At 37.3% G+C, this 24,273-nt stretch overlaps 1 protein-coding gene across 1 annotated transcript; it reads left to right on the top strand.

Moving 5' to 3' along the window:
• The first annotated feature begins 262 nt into the window (after positions 1–262).
• Teh4 (tipE homolog 4) lies at positions 263–20,534 on the top strand. Its single transcript, XM_067757570.1, has 9 exons — positions 263–408; positions 5,998–6,208; positions 11,511–11,595; positions 11,661–11,863; positions 14,969–15,132; positions 15,203–15,497; positions 18,201–18,338; positions 18,443–18,586; positions 20,358–20,534. The coding sequence occupies exons 1-9, from the start codon at positions 263–265 to the stop codon at positions 20,511–20,513; spliced, it is 1,542 nt and encodes a 513-aa protein (XP_067613671.1). The 3' UTR covers positions 20,514–20,534.
• The last annotated feature ends 3,739 nt before the right edge of the window (positions 20,535–24,273 follow it).

Genomic DNA, 24,273 nt, shown 5'->3' with positions numbered 1-24,273 from the left:
TAATACATCTCACCCAACCTACTATTACAATAACAACAACAACATTCACAACGCGTACCATGAAATTAAAATCTTATGATTAAGAATTCAATGCAATCACCTGGTTTGAAGTTACAAAGTGCTGCTTAACCCCAGCTCACAGTTAATCAATCAACCCACTTAATGTGAGAACCACCGTTAATAATATACGAATTTATCAATACATACAAATATACATACATAGCATTAAATTCGCACATTTGAAATTTCAAAAAGTCTACATATGGGTCGGCGCAAGGATAAACCACGTCTCATACCAGAACAAGATAAACGCATCTGTCGCGCCATTTGTCTTTGCCAACTGACAATGGTTTTGTCTTGCGTCTCGATTGTCTACCTGAGCGTAGCCATTTATTCGCCATCACTCAAGTGAGTAAACATTAGACAATACAACCGTCGACGCCGCCGTTAAAGCTGCTAACTCCACTTTACATTCAAAAGGAATTTTAGTTGCTGAGGAAAGGGAGACGATTTCTGAACACGTATTTATTATTCAGAATCGCAAAAAATTACTAAAACATAAAAGCTGATAGCTTCAATAAAATCATTGAGTGCTGCTGTCTCCATATATTTTCATAACTTTTCAAAATCCAGAATATTTAATGATTAAGTTTACAGCTTTCACCGCGGTGTCGACGATGAATGAAATATTTTGTTGGTGGGGAGACAAATCGTTATAAGATCAAATTGACGTAATGACCTTTGTTAACTGGACTTTATATAGGAAATTTCTGTTTGATCTTATGACCATTTCGGGAAAACGACCATAACCATACTATATAGCAATTATTTCAAGCAACTTATTTCAAAGGAATCCTCGCCAGTTCAACGATTTTGCACTGTAATGAAACCAGAATTAGGAAAAGTAGCATCACACGGGAATATGTGGAATGAAAAGTCGCGCGACTTTGGAGCCTTGAACTAGCGAGCGCAGATGACGAACACAGAATCGTGCTCAGCCGTTTCTTACTGCAGCCCGCACTTTTTACATCTGTTGTTACTGTTATACGAAAGTGGCGCCAGAAAGCAACATCCAGTTAGTATGCCCATCGTGAGCCTTAAGTCTTTAGGGATGTGAGCAGCTTTGGAAGTCTAATATCGTAAGATTTGCACATGATCTTAGAAATTTTGCTGCCAACTGCTTCTTTCGGCGCTTCTACTGCTTGATGAATCATATGCACATTACATTTTTAACAGTGTGTTCTTAAGTTCTGTCGAACACGCCTGGAAATATTCCATACAATTTGGTTTAAAAAACATGTACTATACATATATAACAAATTGTGTATAAAAGGTATAGCAACAAAAAAGCAATTTACAAAGCTTGCAGCGGGGCATTCATATGAATTATAAATATTGGAAATTTCGAGTTCAAAACTCAGCTCCCGAAGAGCCAGCTCGAAGAAGTGAAATTCAGTAAGATATCATAGCAACCATCGCCATGAGCACATTTTGCAATTTTCCTCTAATATCAATATATATTAGACTGGGCCGATTTATATGGACGAAAGTTAACCGATACCGCGCCATCGATTTTTCGATAGGATTTGGGCTCAGGAAAAAAAAATTCCACTACCCATACCCAAAAAAATAATTTCCGAGCCTGCGAAATTTCATTTTTTTGACTTTTTTGCGACTTTGTATTTTAATGTTTTTTCATGACCTAAAAAAAAATGTTCATATGTATACCCTGTCCGACCCAAAATTGTCTGATAAAAATAATTTTTTTTTTGTCAAAAAACTGTTATCGACAACGTTTTTAGCGGACATTTTTTGGTGGGGCAGGGTACACATGAAAATTTTACAATCAAATGAAAATTTTTTAGTCGAAAAAATGAAATTTCGCAGGCTCGAAAATTATTTTTTTGGGTATGCGTAGTGGAACTTTTTTTCCTGAGCCAAAATCCTATTGAAAAATCGATGAGGCGATATGGGTTAATAAATCGACCCAGTCTAAGATACATATTTACGCGTCTGCAGCTTAGGCACACTTTCTCCAGGATTTCTGCTGCTTACTTCACGGTTGTAATATCCGACATAGTAAAAAACATACTCCACCGTTAACGTTTATTTGGAACCAACAAGTGTATAGTATGCTCCGTCATTTCGTCACCCTTGTGCCAACCCTCCGATCATTGTGAATTAAGATCTCTTTCGAAGCTCAGACGGCTTGCACTCAGCTGTCCGGTGGCCTTAATCCTTGTTTTAGAAAGCTATATTTTTGGTCATTAGATCTGTAGGCGGGATGTGCAGAATGGCATCCAATGCTGCTGTGTCAGGGTAGTTTTTAAAGCTTCCGTTATGCTAAGCATTTATAATCTTCATAGCGCTCTAGTTTTTTTGGTATGCGTACGTTTTTGTGTGGCTGTCGACCAAATAAAGTATGGGCTTGACAATTGCCGTAAATGCAAAATGAGATAGTTTGGAACTGGTCCCACGTGCATCCTGGCATCCTCTTGCATTCATATAGTGTCACAGAGGCCTTCTTCGACATGAAGTTTCCACGACAACTTACTATCTAGTATAATTCCTAGATATTTTGTGATGTATTTTTATCGTAGGATTACCTTTCTAAAATTAGGCTAATCCAATAAGAAGTCTTATTTTTCCTAGTAAATAATACTAGATAATTTTTTTCCGCATTGGTGGTTAACTCGACTCCAGATGCTTAGGCATGTTCAACCTGCAACGCCTGATCTATGAGAGCGCTGATTCTTTGTATCTGAAATTGTGACATATATTGGAGTGGCCATGCGAACAAGCGCAGTTTCGGCGTCGGATTCGTGGTGGAAGAGAGACTTTGTCGCCAAGTGCTGGCGTTCAGGCCTGCGGACGAGCGTCTCGCCGCTATCCGAATAAAAGGAAAATTTTTTAATATATCATTCATCTGCGCCCATGCGCCGACAGAGGAGAAAGACGATGAGGTGAAAGACACTTTTTATGAACAATTAGAACGCACATACGAGCGCTGACCCCGTCATGATATAAAAGTCGTGCTTGGCGACTTTAACGCCAGGGTGGGCAAAGAAGGTGTTTTTGGCCCTACAGTCGGAAAGTTCAGCCTACACAATGAAACTTCTCCTAACGGACTGAGGCTGATTGACTTTGCCGGTGCTCGAAACATGGCCATATCCAGCACGAGGTTCATGCATAAAAAGATACATCAAGCTACATGGCTGTCTCCTGATCGAAATACTCGCAATCAGATCGATCACGTTGTGATAGACGGACGGCATGCCTCCAGTGTTTTAGATGTGCGCACGATCCGAGGACCTAACATCGACTCGGACCATTATCTCGTTGCAACCAAAATACGCACCCAAGGAACAAAAAATACAAGGAAAGCTAGACGTCGAAAAGCTTCAATCACAACAGACTGCCAATGATTTCGCAACTCGACTCTCACACCTGCTCTCTGAGAGCACAACTCATCCTGAAGGAATACAGGAGCAGTGGGAGCATATCTCCAAAGCACTTCGTACTGCCGCCGAGGAAAAAATTGGTTACCGGCGGCCACGAAAAAACAACTGGTATGATGAAGAATGCCGCGTTGCAACCGAAAGAAAAGACGCTGCCTACAGGGCTACGTTAAAAGCGAGCGCGACAAGAGGAGTGTGTGAACGCTATCGTGAGTTGAAAAGGGAAGCGAGACGCCTTTTCAGGAAGAAGAAAGCAGAAGCAGAAAGGCGTGAGTGCGAGGAGCTTGAGCTGCTAGCCACCAGGAATAACGCCCGAAAATTCTACCAAAAAATACGGCGACAGACGGAAGGTTTTAAGACCGGGGCAAACTCCTGTAGGAATGAAAACGGCGACCTTGTAACTGATGTCCAGAGAGTGCTTAGATTATGGAGCGAATACTTCTCTGCTCTCATAAATGGAGGCAGCAATTCACCGCGCAGAGATGAAGAACCCGATCCCGCAATCGATGATGATGGAATATATGTCCCCCCGCCCGATTATGACGAAGTTAGAATAGCAATAACCAGATTGAAAAATAACAAGGCCGTGGGCGCTGATGGATTGCCTGCGGAGCTATTCAAGTTCGGCGGCGAGGAGTTGGTAAGGCGCATGCAGCAGCTTCTTAGCAAAATATGGGCGGACGAAAGCATGCCCGACGGTTGGAATCTAAGTGTTCTTTGCCCAGTCCACAAGAAGGGGGATACTGCAAAATGCACCAACTATCGTGGAATAAGCTTTCTTAATATCGCATAAAAGGTCCTTTCAAGTGTATTGTGCGAAAGATTGAAGCCCACCGTGAACCGGCTGATTGGACCTTATCAGTGCGGCTTCAGACCTGGTAAATCTACCATCGACCAGATTTTCACAATGCGCCAAATCTTGAAAACAACCCGTGGAAAGAGAATCGACACACATCACCTCTTCGTCGACTTTAAAGCCGCCTTCGACAGCACGAAAAGGAGCTGCCTATATGCCGCTATGTCTGAATTTGGTTTCCCCGCAAAACTTATACGGCTGTGCCAAATGACGTTGAGCAACACCATCAGCTCAGTCAGAATTGGGAAGGACCTCTCCGAGCCGTTCGAAACTAAACGAGGTTTCAGACAGGGTGACCCCCTATCGTGCGATTTCTTTAATTTGATGCTGGAGAAAATTATACTAGCTGCAGAACTTAACCGCACTGGAACAATATAGTATAAAAGCGTGCAATTACTGGCATATGCTGATTACATTGATATCATCGGCCTAAACACCCGCGCTGTTAGTTTTGCTTACTCCAAACTGGACAAATAAGCGGTAAAGATGGGTTTGATGGTGAATGAGGACAAAACGAAGTACCTGCTGGCATCGAGCAAAGAGTCAGCGCATATGCGCCTTGGCAACCACGCTACTGTTGGCAGCCATAATTTCGAAATAGTAAAAGACTTCGTTTATTTGGGAACCAGCATCAACACTAGCAACAACATCAGCACTGAAATCCAGCGAAGAATCAATCTTGCCAATAAATGTTACTTTGAACTAGGTAGGCAATTGAAAAGTAAAGTCCTCTCTCGGCGAACGAAAATCATACTCTACAAGTCACTTATCGTACCCGTCCTGCTATATGGGGCAGAAACATGGACCATGACAACAGCAGATGAAGCGGCTTTGGGAGTGTTCGAGAGAAAAGTTCTTCGAAAGATTTATGGACCTCTACGCGTTGGCGATGGCGAGTACCGAAGAAGATTTAATGATGAGCTGTACGAGCTATACGCAGACATCAACATAGTCCAGCGAATTAAAACGCTGCGGCTGCGCTGGCTAGGCCATGTTATGCGAATGAAAGATGATGCTCCGTCCAAGAAAGTGTTTCTATCGGAAGCCGCCTATGGAAGCAGAGGTAGAGGGCGGCCCCCACTCCGTTGGAAGGACCAGGTGGAAAACGATTTAAACTCCCTTGGTGTGACCAATTGGCGCCGGTTGGCGCAGCGAAGGAGCAACTGGCGCGCCTTGTTGGACGGCCATAACCGTTTAGACGGTTAAGCTCTAATTAAGTAAGTAAGTAAGTAAGTATACGCTATGGGTTTGAGTGGTCGTCTGTTGAACAAGCTAAGCATTTTTTATGACCAGCGGTATACATTTGTTTACAGATTCTCTGGTCTTTAGACCCCATTGCGAGCCGAACCAATTTGATCGAATTTGTTAAGACCGGATGTACTTCAATCGAGTTGAGACTGTCCATGATTGCTTATTTGAGACATTGTTGAAAGTCTCGGCAATGTCCAGTAAAACACCTCGAGCATATTCTTGATATTCGAGGACTTTTGCTATATTCATAATCAGCCTATGGAATGCAGTATCGGCTGATTTTTTTTGGTGTAAGCATATTGTGCTAAAGATTCTCTTATGCTTCACAAACCCGGAAAGTCCTGATTCAAAATTCTTCTTTTCTCAATGCTTAAATGTTTTATTTTTTATTTTATAAGCTTTCTAAATACGTCCAAACTATTTCCTTTGCAGAGCATTTAAATCCGGTTTCGAGCTCGATCCTGTGATGTGCCAAACAGTTGATCGTCAAATGCCAAATAATTGCCCCTGGGCCTCGTGTGGTGAATGGTGTTTAACGCGTACCAGCGGCTTTTGTCCACAAATACATTCGGTGGTGCGACGTAACGGTACCGATATACAGCTAAATAATTGCACACGAATTGCCAATACATCCTGCGCTATGGTAAGTTGATCAAAACTTAATTTTACTACCAATTTTTTGGAGAGGAAATGAAAATTGATGAGGCTACGTGCTGTGTGCTTTAACTGTTACTTGTTTACTTGTATGGTACAATGTGCTTTTATGCCACTGACAAGCACAGCGTTTTTTTATACCTTTCGTGAAAATTAAATGGTATATTAAGTTTGTCACGAATCTCAAAATTGTAAGGCATTAAAAGAGATGATCACTGTAGCATATATCCCCATACAACTGCTTTTTAGGATTGAAGCTTCAAACTTCACAATATGCTTTCGTATATTGCACATATTGTTGTCTGAAAAAATGTATGAGGTGGGTCGTATATATAGCATATATCCCCCACCACCGATTGTTCAGATAACAAGCTTTTCGTACTATAACCACGCCCACTTTTTCGATATCGAAAATTTCGAAAAACCGAAAAAGTGCGATAATCCATTACCAAAAACGGATAAAGCGATTAAACGTGGTAGGTGGATTGACCTTATGACGCAGAATAGAAAATTAGTAAAATTTTGGACACTTTTAAAAGAAGGTAATTTAAAAGTTTTGCTTGCTGTAATTTGGCAGTCGGTGAAGAGCCAAATTTAGCAGGAGCGTTACTCTTATTACTATATGTACGCTAAATAAAAATTAGCAAAACTGGACGACGAAAACGCCCACTTAAAAAAAAAATATTTAAAGTAAAATTTTAACAAAAAATTTAATATCTTTACAGTATATAAATAAATTATGTCCGCATTCAACTCCAGTAATATGGTGCAACAAAATACAAAAAAAAAAGAAAATTTCAAAATGGGCGTGGCTCCGCCCTTTTTCATTTAATTTGTCTAGAACAAAAGTTGAAACAAAAATTTACCAATCCCTTCGAAATTTGCTAGCTGTTTTCTGTGAAAATGGGCGAAATCGGTTGAAGCCACGCCCAGTTTTTATACACAGTCAACCGTCAGTCCTTCTGCTCGGCCGTTAACACGATAACTTGAGTAATCGATATATCTTTACTAAACTTAGTTCACGTACTTATCTGAACTCACTTTATCTTGGTATAAAAAATGGCCGAAATCCGACTATGACCACGCCCACTTTTTCGATATCGAAAATTACGAAAAATGAAAAAAATGCCATAACTCTATACCAAATATGAAAAAAGAGATGAAACATGGTAATTGGATTGGTTTATTGACGCAAAATGTAACTTTAGAAAAAGCTTTGTAAAATGGGTGTGACACCTACCATATAAAGTAGAAGAAAATGAAAAACTTTTTCAGGGCGAAATCAAAAGCCCTTGGAATCTTGGCAGGAATACTTGCTGTAGTATTATATATATAAATAAATTAGCGGTACCCGATAAATGATGTTCTGGGTCACGCTGCTTCACATTTTGGTCGATATCTCGAAAACGCCTTCACATATACAACTAAGGGCCACTCTCTTTTAAAACCCTCATTAATACCTTTAATTTGATACCCATATCGTACAAACACATTATAGAGTCACCCCTGATCCACCTTTATGGCGATGTCTCGGAAAGGCGTCCACATATAGAACTAAGGCCACTCCCTTTTAAATAATCATTAACACCTTTCATTTGATATCCATATCGTGCAAACACATTCCAGGGTTACCCTAGGTTCATTTTCCATTTTCCAACATGGCGATTTCCCTTATTTTATGTCCAAATCCCCCAGCTGAGTATGTAATGTTCGGTTACACCCGAACTTAGCCTTCCTTAGTTGTTTGTTTTATATTTATCTTAAAAATCGCATAGGTATATACATCAATCTGTTCACTATATAATTCATATCTTATATATTTGGATATTACGAATGGGATAAGATTATTGTTCAGCCCCTTTCATGAAAGGTATGAAGACTTCGGCACAACTGAAGACAGTCACGTCCTTACCTGTTTTACTTCAAGTGCACATGAGTGTTATTGAAAATGTTCACGGGATATTGTTGAGTACAATTTTTGTTACAGCATATGCAACATATCGTCAGCTTAGAGTGTGAACGTGCTAAGTTTAAACTGAAATTTTGATGCAGTTTGATAGAGCAGAAGGTAGCGTATCGATCAGGCGAAGCTGTGACGTCACATAGTAGCCAAAAACAATGTTAACTAACTGTTTTTTTAACTTCCCTTATATTTATGCTCTCAAAGAAAAAAAATTCAAATACTTCTTTCCTTGCCATGTGGATTTTTGCTTATTATTAGTTAGCAGGTTTCAAGTTTAAGCCAATGGCTGCAATATCAATATTAGAGTGCTCCACAAATTTACTTTTTCGGAATTAGTTCGAGAAATTATTATTTTAAAATAAAGACTCGGTATTGGGTTTCGCTGGATTTCGTTCCGCAAATCTATATCCGTTTAACTCCGGTTTGTCAAAGGTTTTATTTCGGTCAGAAGTTAAAAAAAAGTAATTGTTTGTCTTTATGTCCTCTTAAGTCTAACTCTTTATTTGTTTATTTTTAACTCATATTTCTGAACTTTTCAATAGAAGTAAGGATAGGTTAGATTAGGTTGAGTTGTATTTACGCCAGTAGGAGAAGCTTACTGAGATTATATGAAGGTCCGTGTCCACTAGCAGAATCGCTGCGTGGAGATGATGTAGTTTCGAATATGACTAATCCCGATTAATTTGTTCAAGTCTCTGTGAAATCAGTGTCAACCGAAACCGAACAACTTTTGCCTAGTTTTGTCAAAAGTAGGGCAGTTAGGCATGAAGTGACTCACTGACTCCACAACGACAAGGTCAGACGAACTTTAGTAAACACAATTATTTTTACAGACCGCCCGCCATCCCCTTTCGACAAGAGGGATATCGCTACTTTTCAACAGGAAATGTCCAACGTTTGCTAGCTAATTCGATGCCCATCTGAACAAGAGCAGACTAAAGATGAACAGCAAAACTCCACAATACCTGCAGGCAATTGTAGCCAATCGGGCTTAGAAATCAGAGTGAAAGTTACTTGCGATATCAGAGTTAAAGTTTCCTAGGATATTGATATGATTCGGAAATCGCAAACGAGGTCAGCCATTTCCAATCGCGCCACAGTCAAGCGCAGAGCCTATTTGTGTTGATTTAAAGTGCATCAACCATGGTAGTGCTAAATATCATCCCAGACTTTGCATCTTTTCCGCTTGGAAAACACTATGAAGATCGGGTTTCCTGACTAAAAACCCCACAGTTACTTAGGCCGCCCGCCTCTTTCCTCTCTGGAAGGAACGTAATAAACAAAGCGGCTATGCTACGCGCTCGTTTAAAAATTTTAATGCCGATTAAGTAACCTATCTACAAACAGTCTAAATACCAAAACTTAAGATAACATCTTAATTAGGTACTGAAATATTAAAGAATTATATCCATGAAATATAGTTGAGATATAAAAATTGGGCGTGAATCAACCGATTACGCACATCTTCGGTAGAAGCCTTTCTTTTGGCGAGAAAGAGTATTGCGCCAAAGATCGTTTCAATACTCATTCTAAATAGAATTTATTGTAAAAAACCTATGAGCCTCTTACCCAAAATTTATCCCGAATAGATCCCGAAACAATCCTGGAAGGTCCTCTATATAGTACCCAAAAACGTTCAAAATTACCCAAAATTTGGTTTGAAGTAATCTCCGGAAGACCTCGGAAGGACCCCGATACAGTCCTAAGAATCATCCAGAAGTAACCTTCAAATTACCTCGGGACGACCACAAAAATCATCCCGAAATCACCACCAAATCGTTCCAGGAGGACCCAAAAATAGTCCCGAAAATCATCCCGAAATGAACCCAAATGACCGTGTGAGCATCCCGAGAGCGTTACTCAAATCACCCGAGAGGATCCTCCAATGACCCCGAAGTAATCATTAGGAGTCCTTTCTATGTGATCCAAAAATGAGCCCGTAGTATCACTTAAAATGACCCGGAGATGACCCCAAAATAGTTTCAGAGATCATCCCTTTTAACCGCGAAACTCCCCCAAATAATCCATGTTACCATTCCAAAAATACTCTTAAACGATTCCGAAACTACCGCAACTACGGAACGATATTGAAGTAAGCTCCGACGATTGCAAAATTACCACGAACGCCCAACGGAGCAAATATCTACGCAATTTTGTATTGCTTTCTCTCGGCTACAAATATTATATCGTTTATAGTTTTTATTCTTCTATTTGCTTCGCCTTAAAGCACGGCGTAGCTCATAGAAGAGCCAGCAAAATTTTATCATTTTTTATGCTATGGCTCTACTCCATGCTCTATTCGATGAGCGTAGTAGAGCACATTTTTCGTTGCTACTGCTGCTGCGGAGTAGCAAATGACAACACAAAAAAAAAAGTTTAACCACTTTTATGAATCAATTTCGAAGTTCGAATGACATATTTGTAAGCATGTATGTGTTCATATGACGGAAATGCCAGACGGATGGGTAGTTAACGTGTAATGACTGCAATGAATTTGTTTCCAGTTGCGTCATGAGAAAAGTTAGTTATTTTGCTTATTTAAACGCTGAAATTCGGGTTCATATTTCCGTTTTCTAATTTGATTGGTGCAAACGTAGGAAAAGTATTACAATAATGAACTTTTGTTGAACGTACTCGTCAAAGATTTGATAAAAAATAATTAAATTTGCAAAGTTTGTTATTTATATATCTTTAATGTATACTAATAAATATGGGCATTACTAAAATTTATGAGTCAAACGGAATATTATTGAAAACTATATTAATTTTATCTACTGGCATAGACAATAAAGATGGGAGCGGGAACCCCCCAGCGGGTTAGGGGATCAGAATATACCCGCGGTAGGTATGCCTGTCGTAAGAGACGACTAAAATACCAGATTCAAGGGGCTGTGTAGCGCAACCCTTCAGGTTGCCAGCGCAATATATAGCTTCTCCAAACCCAATTGTCAACCTCACCTATCCGTGGCGAATCCTGTTTCACTAACAGGCGAGGCTCTGGCGACACCAAGCTCCTCATGGATCTTGGGGGTGGGGAGGGAAGGAATGGCCTGAAAGTTTAATGTGACCACATAAATCGTTCCCGAGATGGTCGGGCTAGCAGCTTAATAGTGCTGTGGTACCGGAGCGTACCGGACCTGTATCCGGCAAAGGACCATCACATCGATAACACTCCTCAAAGCCTTCGGGGAGCAACCTTATCGCTACAACAACAACAGCAACATGGGAGCGGGATATCTATCTCAACGGAGTCCACTCTATTCACACAGAATTATTTTAGTATTGAAATGATTCAACCAAATTTTTATTAAACTTTTTTTCTTTTCAGATTGACATGAATCGTTTGAACAAATTCAACTGCAATAACGGCACAGTTTGTAATAATATACGCGGCGTATTTAATTGTTCGAATGGTGAGTTTGCAAGTTTGGGAAATTTTTATAGATAACAATCTTTTTTTGTACACCTTTTTCTACAGGCCACTGTAAAAATATGTCAGAATTCTTTTTGTGTCATCACAAAGCTGATGGTCCTACAATAAACTCCGCCAAAGATAATACAAAATTGAATGGATTTTTTGAATGTCGTGGTGTGTATTGTACAAAAATTAAAAAACCATTTACATGCGATCGATATTGTACAAAAATTACAACAACATCGATAAACGTGCTGTTAATGCATGTGAGTATATAAAGAGAAAATATTTTACTGAGAGCAGATCCCATTACCAATCTGTTAGATAATTATTAAAAATCAAAATCGTTAATAAAACCTACTTCTTAATTCAGTGATTAATTTTAATTTTAAATATTTTGTTTACATTTATTTTGTTACCTTTATTTTGTTATTTTTAACTAATTTCATCAAATGATTAATACAGTTATTTCAATAATTTTAAATATTTGCTCTTGTTTGATTTTCTAATTACATGATTAACATTTTTATTAAATTTGTTTTAACTTATCTTAGTTATCATAATTCGTCTGATTATCAAAGTATTTTGAATTCATTTCAATTATTAGTTTTAATTAAATGATTAATATAACTATTTTACTATTTCCTTGCTAATGCCACCTTATATGTTTGCTATTAATCAGTTATTTTCCTTTATTTAATTTTTTTAGTACACGATTAGAATATTCATTTCAGAGTTTTTTAATAATCTTATTGTTTCTAAGTCAACTGATATTTTTGATCATTTCGGAAAAATTTGTTCAGTCTTATGACTAATTCATTTATATATAAATAATTTCATGACTAATAACTTGATTATTTTTAAGCAATCAAAATTTGTTTTAGTCATATCATGAATTTGATATGATTATTTGAATAAGTTCAGTTATTTTCTTTTGATTACGTGAATATTTTTTATTTATTTTTAATACCAGTGTACTGATATGTTATTTATATTATGGTTAGCACAATTATATAAAAAATTTAAGTTATTTTCTCTCATTTGATTTTTTAATGACTTTAATATTTTTTTGATCGTTTTTACTTACTTACTTACTTAATTGGCGCTTAACCGTCTAAACGGTTATGGCCGTCCAACAAGGCGCGCCAGTCGCTCCTTCGCTCCGCCAACCGGCGCCAATTGGTCACACCAAGGGAGTTTAAATCGTTTTCCACCTGGTCCTTCCAACGGAGTGGGGGCCGCCCTCTACCTCTGCTTCCATAGGCGGGTTCCGATAGAAACACTTTCTTGGCCGGAGCATCATCTTTCATTCGCATAACATGGCCTAGCCAGCGCAGCCGCTGCGTTTTAATTCGCTGGACTATGTTGATGTCTGCGTATAGCTCGTACAGCTCATCATTAAATCTTCTTCGGTGATCGTTTTTAACTAATCTAAATTTTCATAAGTCATCTGATTAACCAAGTTTTTTTAAAATACTTTTATTTATTAATATTAATGCATTCATTAATATTAATATTTTAATAATTTATTTAATTTTCTTTTGTTTAATTTTTCATTATATGAATAATATATAATTTATAATTTCAATAGTTTCGTTGTTTCATTTTTTAATCACATAATTAATATATTTTTATAAGTCGCCTGATTAATTATATTGTTTTTATAATCGCAATTATATTTATTTTATTGCATTACTGATATGAATTTTTGAATTTTTTAGCTTAATTCAAATAACGTATCATTAATCATACGATTAGTGCAATTATTTGATTACATTTATTTATAATCGCGGGTTCGAATCGAGCTCAAGGCCTAACAATAATTTTTTATCATTATTATTGTTATGAGAAATTTTTTCTTAATTGAAAAAATTTTTAAATTAGAATAGAAGAAATAAAAAATTAGACAACTGCCAAAGCTCGTTGTATAGATCCATTTCTTGAACTGCTAATCAGTAGGCCGGTATAACAACAAAAATTGTTTATTTATAATCTTTTAAATAGCTTTAATTATGTATATGGGGAATTCTTTGTCAAATCAGCCACCCCCTGCCAATTTAAATTTTGGGAAAAAAATTTTTTTGAGCACACCAAAAAATTCGTCAAGAAGTGTAGTTTTTTATGCCGTTAGATGGTTTTTAAAAATAAAGTTCTTTAACCTGAAAGAATTTGTCTAATGTGAGGCATCTCGCAAAAAAGTGCCATTTTTTAGTCAAAAATGATCGAAAAAATAGAATTCCTCAATAATAATGACCAAATTACTTATCAGAAATATTTTGGGGGTCGCGAAACAAGAATCCGATGTCAAATTTCAAATTCAAGATAAAAAAACTACACTTCTTGACGAATTTTTTCGTGCGCTCAAAAAATTTGTTTCCCAAAACTGAAATGGGCAGGGGGGGGTGGCTGATTTAAAGAATTCCCCATATACATTTTTTTTAAATACATAATTATTTTTATTTTAAATTTTTTACTAAACTAAGTTCTGAAGTCATGTGATTAATAAACTATTCTGAATAAGCTCAGTCATCTTGTACTTGCAAGTTTTTAGATAGGCCCGTTTTTTAATGTGGTATCACAAAGAACCTTCATGCTTTCCAAGTGAGCCTCCCCTACCAAGGCAGCTACCACCTATCCTATATAGGCCTAAACGCGGTTTAGTAATAATTGGAACTCAGTTTATCTTTTTTTTTTTGATTATTTATTATTTTTAACTATTTTATTTATTTTTTATTAATCAAGTGATTCATAAAATTTTTGGAATAATTTCTATTTTTTTAATTACATAATAAGCGTGAATATTTTATTGCTTTTTACTGATTTTTATTTTTAATTTTATTATTTTTTGCTGATTTTGATTAGTTAATTGCTTAATAGATTTCAACTATTTTCTTAATGTTATTTCTTAGATAATGATTAATATATATATTTCATCACTTCTAACTAATCTAAATTATCATAATTTATTTCATTAATATAGTTTTTTCATAAATTTCAATTATTTAAATTTTACAACATTATTCAAAAATTACTTTATTATTTTTGCCTAATTTCAGCTGATTTATTTGTTTTTAGTCACATGATTAACATAATTATTTATGAAATTTCAATCGTTTCCTTCTGTTTGATTTTTTCTCTAAAGCAATCCCTTATTTGATTAAGCATTTATTTGGTTGATCAATTTTATAACCGCAAATAATCATTTTTTCTATTATCCTTTAACTAATTTATTCTTGTTTAAGCAAAAAATTATTTAAATGGCAAAGTGATCAATTATTACTAAGCACAAACAATTTTTGGAAAAAAGAAGTGTACTAGCCATTTATTTTCATGCACTTAAAAAATCATTTCACTTTTCGTCCTATCATTAGGAAGATACCGTTATCACAGGTGATTGCGATTCGGCTCTTGCATTCAATGAAGCACGCGGCAGCGAACATGGGGTTAAAATTGAGCCCACCGAAATTTGGAAAGATGAAGATGGTCATTTACTAACGAATTGTGCTACTGTCAGACGAGAAGGCGATAAAATATTGTATGATCAATAAATAAGTTATATTTCATAATGATTACTAATTCTCACATCATCATCAATCATCTTACAGCGCTACAGATTGCCTGAATGGCACAATTTTAGAATCGGGCACACTGCCACAACCATTCATGAATTTCACACAATTCTGGAGTATTTATGCGAATAGCACTCATCCCATCGATCCAGAACAACGATTTCTACCCAATCAAGCTAATCTAACTATTTATACTTGGAAAAAATTATACATCAATTTAGAGGGTTGTGTGAATACGCTGCGAGGGGAATGTAAAGATTTTGTGGCACGCTATGGCAACGATGGCGATAACAATACGGCACAGTCACGCTATCAATGTTATTACAATAAGGTGAGTGAGTATAGGTATGCACTTTCTTACGTACAGATGTAGTCATGGGTGTATATTCTGAGAGGTAATCAGGCGGGGCGACAGTGATTAAAAAAAACTTTTACAATACTTTAGAAAAAGTTGAAAACACAAATAACGTCGCTCTTGCATTGAAGACGGCAAGGTCTCTGAGTTTTCTTCTGCCATGAAATGTAAAATTTAAAATCGCCACTTCTTAAAAACTGCTAGTTTTCGAAGAGTCGAAGTTTTCGGAAAAGTAACTAGTTCCAGAAAATCGAAATTTTCAAACAGGCTATCCAGAAAAAAATTGTTTCCGTAAGAGTTAATCGGGGATTGCCCGTATTGCTTTAAATGTGTGGAAACATTTATTTCAAGCAATTTTTAATTTTATAATTTATTTAATAATTTGGGAAAAAATTAAACAACGTGCATACGTTTGTAACCATTTCAACTATCGTAGGAGTGCGGGTTCGACTCCCACTCACGGGAGAAAAGGCTTTGAAGAGATTTACAAGGTATAATCGAAACAGCTGTCGCCTTGTCCGTCCTGATGTCACGTTGTTTAAATTTTTCCCAAATTATTAAATAAACTAAAAAATTGTTTCGTCCAGAATAGATTAAGTGAAATGAAGAAAAAAAGACAAAGAAATAAATAAAAAAAAAATTTGAAATTTTTGTACTAAATTTTCCGGACGCATAAGACCAGCTTTCAAAAAAGTTGCCAGTTCTAAAAAGGTAACCGGTTACAAGAACGTAACCGATTGTAAAAAACAAACTGGTTTCATATAAGTAAAAGATTTCAACAAAATAACCGGTTCTAAAGGAGTTAATGTGACGGGATCAAAAGAAGTAAAACAGTAGGTGGTCTTATGTTTGGTAATCGCTTTAATAACAAGGGCTCTTCAGAATACCGAGCTGCAACGCATGGATTTCCATTAGGAAGCACCCCATCAGCACACAAACACTACTGATGCCTTACATGAATCTAGCAAAAAAGATAAGTCTAGCACTTGAATAATGGCCTATTTCATTAATCTTATTACAGCATGACGCACTGGTGAGCATTCCGTCAACTGCATATTTTTTAACATCGACCTCTGCTAAGAAAACTTGGCGATGGTCAGGCAGCTTTAAATTGCTGCTGACTCCGAGTACCTGACAGATGACCCGCTTCAAACCTGTCCTTGATAAGTTCCCTACCACACTCCTCGAGTATATGAGTTAGGAAGCCAACGCCTCGGACAGAAACTTGCGCAGAGTAATCTCTGCGCTTGTAAGAGCGCTGGAGTGCCCAATGCTCATTAGTCTGTAATTACAGCCCAGACTTCGGTCAAACTCCCAAAAATTGCCACCGGGTGCATATTCGACTTTTAGTTCAGAGCGACAGTTGGTGTTGTGTCAAGAGCTCCGTTGATTCCAATCAGAACCCTTTTGTTTCACGGTTTCCAGCCTTTTTATATTAGAAATAGTGCCTAGTATATCCCGCCAGAACAGCACTCCATAAAAGGGTGGACCCCTTCATCATAAAATTAGTTCACTACTTTAGCCTTGGGATTCAAGGGATTGATAAGCGCAATTCATAGCTTCTGCAACCCAATTATCAACCCTACCTACGTGAGGCGAATCCTGCTACTTTAGCCAGCGAGGCTCTGGCGATCCTTAACTCCTCATGGTACTAGCGTGTCATATTAATCGTTACCGAGATGGTCGGACTAGTACCTTAATGGTGCTTGTTACCAGAACGTCCCGGATCTATATTCGGCAAAGGACAATCAACATCGATAACACTTCCCAAAAACCTTCGGGTAGTGAACTCTCGCTGCAACAACAACAACAGGATCCAGCTTTTGCCAATTGTCCCACGGTAGCGTGGCTTTCTTGGTTTGTACTCTATATTAAGCTTTGGTGATAACTTTTTTCAAGTGGAATGCTAGCTACTAAACCCTATCCGATAGTATCCACGATACATCGCCAATGGGGGAGGTCTCACTTTAGTAAGATCACTTTTCAGGTTTATAGCTAGTCCGTTGGGTTCGGACCACCTAGTCACCGTATCCAGGTAACTCTGCAAAAGGTCAAAGAGGGTGACTGGAAATTTTCTCTTTACAAGGATTGCTTGCATTCGATGTCTTTGAGTATTTACACCCCGAACCAAGGAGGGACTCTGCTACACTTTGGCATGGCTTTACTTTGATATCCTTGCCCCCCATAACACAATAATGATGTTTCTTATTTTCGAAAGCAGTCATAGGAACATTATTGAAAGCTCCTTCAATGTCAAGAAACGCACACAGCACTAGCACTTTGCGCTTGAGGGACTTAATGGAGAATTGTATCTAATTTTAAGTATAGAAGAGACTTTAAGTTGAAACGTTTGCTCAATTCGAATAATATCAGGGTTTGGATGCTCGCTCCCTAAAAATATCTTTATAAATTTATCTGGTAGGAAAAGTATCGATATATCATCCCTTTCCCTTTACAATCCAGTATTCCACCTGTGGTTGAAACCTGACTACGCTCCTGGACATCGTTAATAGAAACAAGTGTATGAAGAGCACAGTGAGAGTCAGAATTGGCGCTTTCTTGTTTACCTTTCCTACACGCACATTTTGCACAAAATCTTTTATGTATTTATGTTGATTAGATGCACTAACAAAAAATTTTATATAAATTTATATATTTATTTCTCGTTAATAAAAACAGGATCCAGGTGTGGAATTTGTGGTTGCACGCTATGACTTGGACAAGGTTTATCGCGAGCTTTTGGTATCATTAATTGTGCCGATTGTTTTGTTTGTGGTTTCATCGATTTCACTATGCATAATCACAAAATTGGTCAAGGTAATGACAAATAGAGAAATGGTAAAATTTGTTTAATAAAAATGTAAAGTAATAAGAAATTTATTCAATTTTGATTTTTTTGTTTTTCAAAATATCTACAATAGGTCGGTGATGATGCAAAAATGCGCTGCGTATGCTCAGGGGAAGACTCGGATGTCGAAGATAATTATAGTGGCAAGCAACGTAAGCAGGGCGCTCAAATTTATGAGACAGATGATAATATGGATATTAGACGCAGAAATATTGAGGTAACAACGACAGACTTACTTATTGTAACGAATTTAGTGAAATTCCGCTTATTTGAAACCTTCTGCTAACGTTCGAATCGCTAAACTGTTGAATAAATAACTCCAATATTCAGTAATGCAAAATGTTCTTTATTAGACTACTTTAAGAGTACTTCACAGTAACACTTATACTTCACAACTAATTTACGCGTCAAACAGATTGCTTACTACTCAGCTTTCGCGGCTTTTTTACTCTCTGTTGCCTCGTCCACTCATTTCTCCTAAAGTCTAGTAGCTTCACCAACTTCATGGTTGGTGTGTATATGTGAGTACTACTTCGGCTGATGATGAGTATCTATCTCGCTGCTGCCTTGTATGTACATGTGTAAATGATGATTGGTTTGTTTACGTACATACAAATGGCTGCTTAGTATCGAATTGGGGATGCTAGTATCACTTAGTGATGGGAATATTCGTCACAATATGTTCAGGGTATGCAGCAGCGAACAGAAAAATAGCAGTGGCATTTTTTTTTTTCAAATTTCGTGAATTAAATTCTTCTCTTTTTTGTTTCGATATTTTAAGAAAACGTCAGTCTCAAAAGCATTTTCGAAAATATTCGAAATTTCGAGAAAATTTCGAACTTTTTATTTGGACATCTCTTAACTTTTTTGAGTAAGCAGTTTTATAATCCAATCAATTCTAGCATAACAAAGTACAATCGTTTTCGAAAAAAAATGGAATATTCGAAAAAATTTTACGAAAGTTTCGAAATTTTTATTTGAAGTTCTCTTCATTTTTTCAGTATCCCATTTTGTAACCCAGTTAATTTTAGTCGCAAAACTGCAATTAATAGGCCTCTTAAAATTATCATTGAATTTTGATAGGTTTTTTCTCCAAGGCATTTTAGATATACGTTTTTACAAAATTTAAACATTTTTTATAGAAGAAAATATCAAGTGCCGTTCGAAAAAACCTGTCAAAAATCAATGCATATTTTCAGAGACCTCTTAATTGCACTTTTTGCGACTAAAATCAACTGGGTTACAACATTGGATACTGAAAAAAAGTAAGAGAACTCCAAAAAAAAAATGTTGAAACTTTCGTAAACTTTTTTCGAATATTTCATTTTTTTCGAAAACTTGTTTGAAAACAGTTTGGTTCATTATTAAATGAAAATTCAGGTGTCCTATCTCGTCGAAGTTTTCCCCTTATTTTGACAAGTTCGGCATGCATATTTGAATTCTACTGCGATCGGAGTAGATTTTGCAATACGTTTAGAAACATAATAACTATATAAGCCGCTACCAGAATTTTTTAGACAATATGTATAACGAAACGTTGTATTCCCCAATAGAATATATTGAAAATTTTGCATAAAATAAATTTCCTTGAAAAATTTGTACGAAAATTGAAGCAATCAAAATTTATTGCTTTTGTAATACACGTAAATACTGGTAAATGGAGCTGCCAAAAAAGTAAGGTTATGTTGTTGACATCGCCTTTATTATTGCATTATGGTTTGCTTAACTTCAGTTACAAAATTCATAGAATTATTTTCTTAAAATATCGAAAATGAAATAGGAGTTTAATTTGCTGCGGTTTGTGTGTTAAAACTTTTTTAAAGTAACTTCATTACGCAAGGGAAACCCCGATTTGCAACAACAACGAACAACCATTGTTGGTTAATATTTTTTGGTTTGGACTACTTTCCACATTTTATAACTAAACATGTCTTCTGTTTTCACGTCACAGACTTTCCTCACAGGTTCTGTTCTTCATTTATTTTCAGGAAGAACCCACCGTTGATACACATGAAATGATTGGTAGTACAAAATCGCTAATACCTCTCAGTCCAGCCACCGAATCGGGTGCAAGTGAACGCACCTGCGACGATGATAAAGCTTCAAGATGTGATGCGCCAGAAAAGCCACTCGTGGAACTTTAAGTTTATAAACGTAAAAATAAGCTGAAGCACATATTCTTCGACTTGCAAACTCTTTACAAAAACACATTCAATCATTTATAAGAGCAAAAAAACCAAAAACAAATATCGTTGCACACTTAACGATTATTTGATTTTGGAGGAGAACACCATAAAATACAATGACTGCCTTAAACGAAAATATAAAAAATCACAAATTAAGCAACAACAAAAGAAATTTCAAAACACAAAAATTTAGCTAAACTATCTTTTTTTTTCATACTTATATACTTGCTTATTTCTGTATATCGACGTGCCATACGAAAAGTAGCAATCATTTTGGATAAGACAAGTGTGATATCTTCTGCATAGACGTCAAAATTTCAAATAGAATGGATCACCCATGGCACAATAAAACCAGATAGGTGAAGTCATTATTACAAAATGGAGTCGCATTTGACAATACTCACCCTCACAATTCTAAGTGTTGCTTCTTGACTTATCTGCAGCATTGATTTTTTTATTATGATAAAAAAGTACTTCATTAGTGTACTTCAACAACGCTTACGGTATGTATTTTCCTTTGTGGCAGGGTTTATTTTCTTTTCTTGAGTGGAACTGGAAAAGTTTTAGTCAACGCTTCTGAATTGCTGTTCCTTCAGAGTATCCCATTGTCTACAACCAAGGAACATGGAAACATACTTTTGACGTTAATGAGACGATTGGTGACCTGGAACAGTGTCATAAAATCGCAGAAAAGTATCTGGGAGGCTTGTAGTACGAAGCGTTAGAAATAGGTTCATTTAGCAGAAAATGATGGCTGGCGTAAAAATATAAAGCGGCAGAGATTTTACAGCTACAGCAATGCATCAAAAAATCAGAGCTTATAGAGAATCATTGCTGGCAATAAAGAAATATGTGGCCTATCAAAACTTTATTTTAAACAGCTTTGGTTGACCCTGGAAACGTTTAAACAAACATAAAATATCAAACCCGACAGACATGATTCCTACTTTTTCTATCTATCCACCTATCTCTCCTCTGGTTAACCCTTTTCATCCTCTATCATTTTCTCTACACTCTACATTTTTTAATTTACCTTAATCGGCCCATTCAACATTCCCTTTCATTCTTCCGTAAATCTTCCCTTTTTTCCCCTTACTCATCCTGCTCTTGCTCTTATCCAAGTATAACTTTCACTATTACTCTTAATCGTATCCTAATATTACTCTTACTCTTAATGTTAACCTCTATTTGCTAATTTCTCTCAAACCACTACCTTTATTCTTACTTTTACTCGCACTCTCCCTCTTCCTCTTGCTTTCTTTACTTTTCCCTCCAACTTCGTCTACTTTTTCTACCTATTGCCTTTGTTTTCTCATCACTTTTATGTCATGTTCCCGTTTCCAATGTGTGAGATATGTATATCGAGTTTGACTCTTTTCGCACGTTACATTGCTAAAGTACAAAAAAAAGTAGCAAAATAGTACCAAACGTTTTCCCTTCCTACTACTTTAAAATGCGTGTCCGGATTATGATGGCCAAATGGTCAAATTTTTATTGCTGTACTATTCAGATCACCTTCCTGGTTTTATTGCGTTATGGGGTCACCTGAAATTAAAAGTAACTACCGTGATCTCATCCTGTGTCTCTTTATATCACCCGCTGGAGATAGCCGACCGTTCGCCGTGCGTCGCCATATGGAACAACTTGTCAAAATGCTCCCAAAACGCTAAAAAGTAGCCATCTTGAACATCCTGTCAAGCGAGGAAAATATCACACTTGTTTTGTACACAATGTTTATAAATGTCGCTTAGTTGAATGGAAGGACTCTATTTCAAATTTCTTTGAACCCGTCATAACTCTACATGACAAAGAACGCAATAGTCGTGTTTTTTACATATATATACATCTACATTTGCGGGTAAAAAAACATTTATCATCAATTAAATAATGGTTAGGACACCCATCTAATGGCAATTATTGAAGATTCGCAGCAGTGATTAAATAACTCGCTACAAATCAGGTTATGCTTAATAGCGGAGATACGCACCTCTGTTAGTCATATGCCGTCATCCAGTTAGTTTTACAGCTCGCACACGTAAAATGTGATAGGCAGATGTCGCCGCTGTTTTTCATTTAACTCATACGGCGAAAGGCTAAGCATCGACATCTATTTTTGAAAAAGTTGGTTTATTAAAGGCAGCATTGCCAGTAAATCAACGAAAATTGAATCCCAAAGCAAATTTAACAACTTCCCTGCCCCATACAAAGCGCTTTGAGAATCCCCCACGCCCATTACTTTTTTGTATTGCTTAATTGAATAATATGAATATATATTATAAAATATTATCTATATATAAAAAGAAGTGTACATTTTGATTGTCACTCCATAACTCGAGAACGGATAGAAAGATTGCCATGAAATTTTTAAAAAAGATACAGGAAGGAGAGATGATGGTTAGTTGATTTTGAAATCCCAAATCGGTTTAGCCATTCTTGAGCTATGATTTTTTTTTTTTTTAGAAAAAATTCAAATTTGAAAATTTGGTATATAAATTTGCCTATATTAGGATTTACGATCCTCTTTTCCAGGAAGTTAACTAGAGACGGACTGGGACTGGGATTAGAACTAGGACCGGGACTGAGACTCGGAGTGGGACTGGGACTGGAACAAAATACATACCACCCTATGGGACAGGCAATAAGGGATGAAGAAGAATGAGAATATAAATCCTTTACAGACAGCCGCTTTGCTGCCCTCCCTATCCCGACTGATGCCCGCCAAGGGGAGCGTGCCTTCCGTAAGGTCATTAAATCCGCCTCGGCACATTTCATTCCCGCCGGGCGAATTCCCGAAATCCGGCCCCACTTCCCGGCGGAGGCCGCAAACTTAGCGAGAGAACGTGACCTTATAAGACAGCTTGATCCAAGCGACCCCCAAATAAGGGATATAAACCAACGCATCAGATTGCTTGTGGATGAACACAAGCGGGCGAAATGGGAGGAGCACCTAAGAGGTTGTAACCTCTCTACCGGTGTGGGTAAACTTTGGTCCACCGTAAAGTCCCTATCGAATCCGACTAAGCACAAAGACAAAGTTTCCATCGCCTTTGGCGACAAAGTGCTGTCGGACGCGAAAAAATGCGCGAGCGCTTTCTGCCGACAATATATAATGCATCCTACGGTCGACAAAGATAGACGGAGAGCCAATAGACACGCACATAAACACAAATTCAGCGCATCACCAATCACCATCACCGCTAAAGAGGTTGAGGACGCCATTGGTCGTGCTAAACCATCCAAAGCAGTGGGCCCAGACGGCATAGCCATGCCGATGCTTAAAAGCCTAGGGAAAGAGGGTTTCAAATATTTAGCGCATGTCTTCAATCTGTCTCTTTCCACCTTTGTCATACCTGAGAAATGGAAAATGGCCAAGGTGGGTCGTATCGTCCGATATCTCTCCTATCGCCAGTGGCAAAGACGCTTGAAGCCATTTTGCTCCCTTATTTCCCAGCAAATTTGCAGCTAGCCCCTCATCAGCATGGCTTCAGAAAACTCCATAGCACTACCACCGCGCTAAATTCCATTAGCACCCAGATGAATTGCGAGTTTAAATCAATACCCCCACCATAGAACAGTACTCGTAGCGCTAGACCTATCAAAAGCTTTTGATACGGTCAACCATGGCTCGTTACTGCAGGACCTGGAAGGGTCTACCCTTCCCCCATGTCTTAAAAGGTGGACCGCAAATTATCTGGGTGGTCGGCAGGCATCGGTGCAA

This window comes from Eurosta solidaginis, chromosome 5 (assembly GCF_040869045.1).
Source record: "Eurosta solidaginis isolate ZX-2024a chromosome 5, ASM4086904v1, whole genome shotgun sequence".
Taxonomy (NCBI): Eukaryota; Metazoa; Arthropoda; class Insecta; order Diptera; family Tephritidae; genus Eurosta; species Eurosta solidaginis.
Note: the sequence above shows the minus strand (reverse complement) of the source record. Positions and strands in the feature narration are given on the sequence as shown.

What these genes read in the sequence shown, in the direction of transcription:
- Teh4 (XM_067757570.1), top strand. Translation starts at nt 263, where the DNA reads ATGGGTCGGCGCAAGGATAAACCACGTCTCATACCAGAACAAGATAAA. An exon ending in TAAACGTGCTGTTAATGCAT is followed by an intron (nt 11,864 to 14,968) that starts GTGAGTATATAA and finishes TCCTATCATTAG; the next exon opens with GAAGATACCGTTATCACAGG. An exon ending in ATCAATGTTATTACAATAAG is followed by an intron (nt 15,498 to 18,200) that starts GTGAGTGAGTAT and finishes TAATAAAAACAG; the next exon opens with GATCCAGGTGTGGAATTTGT.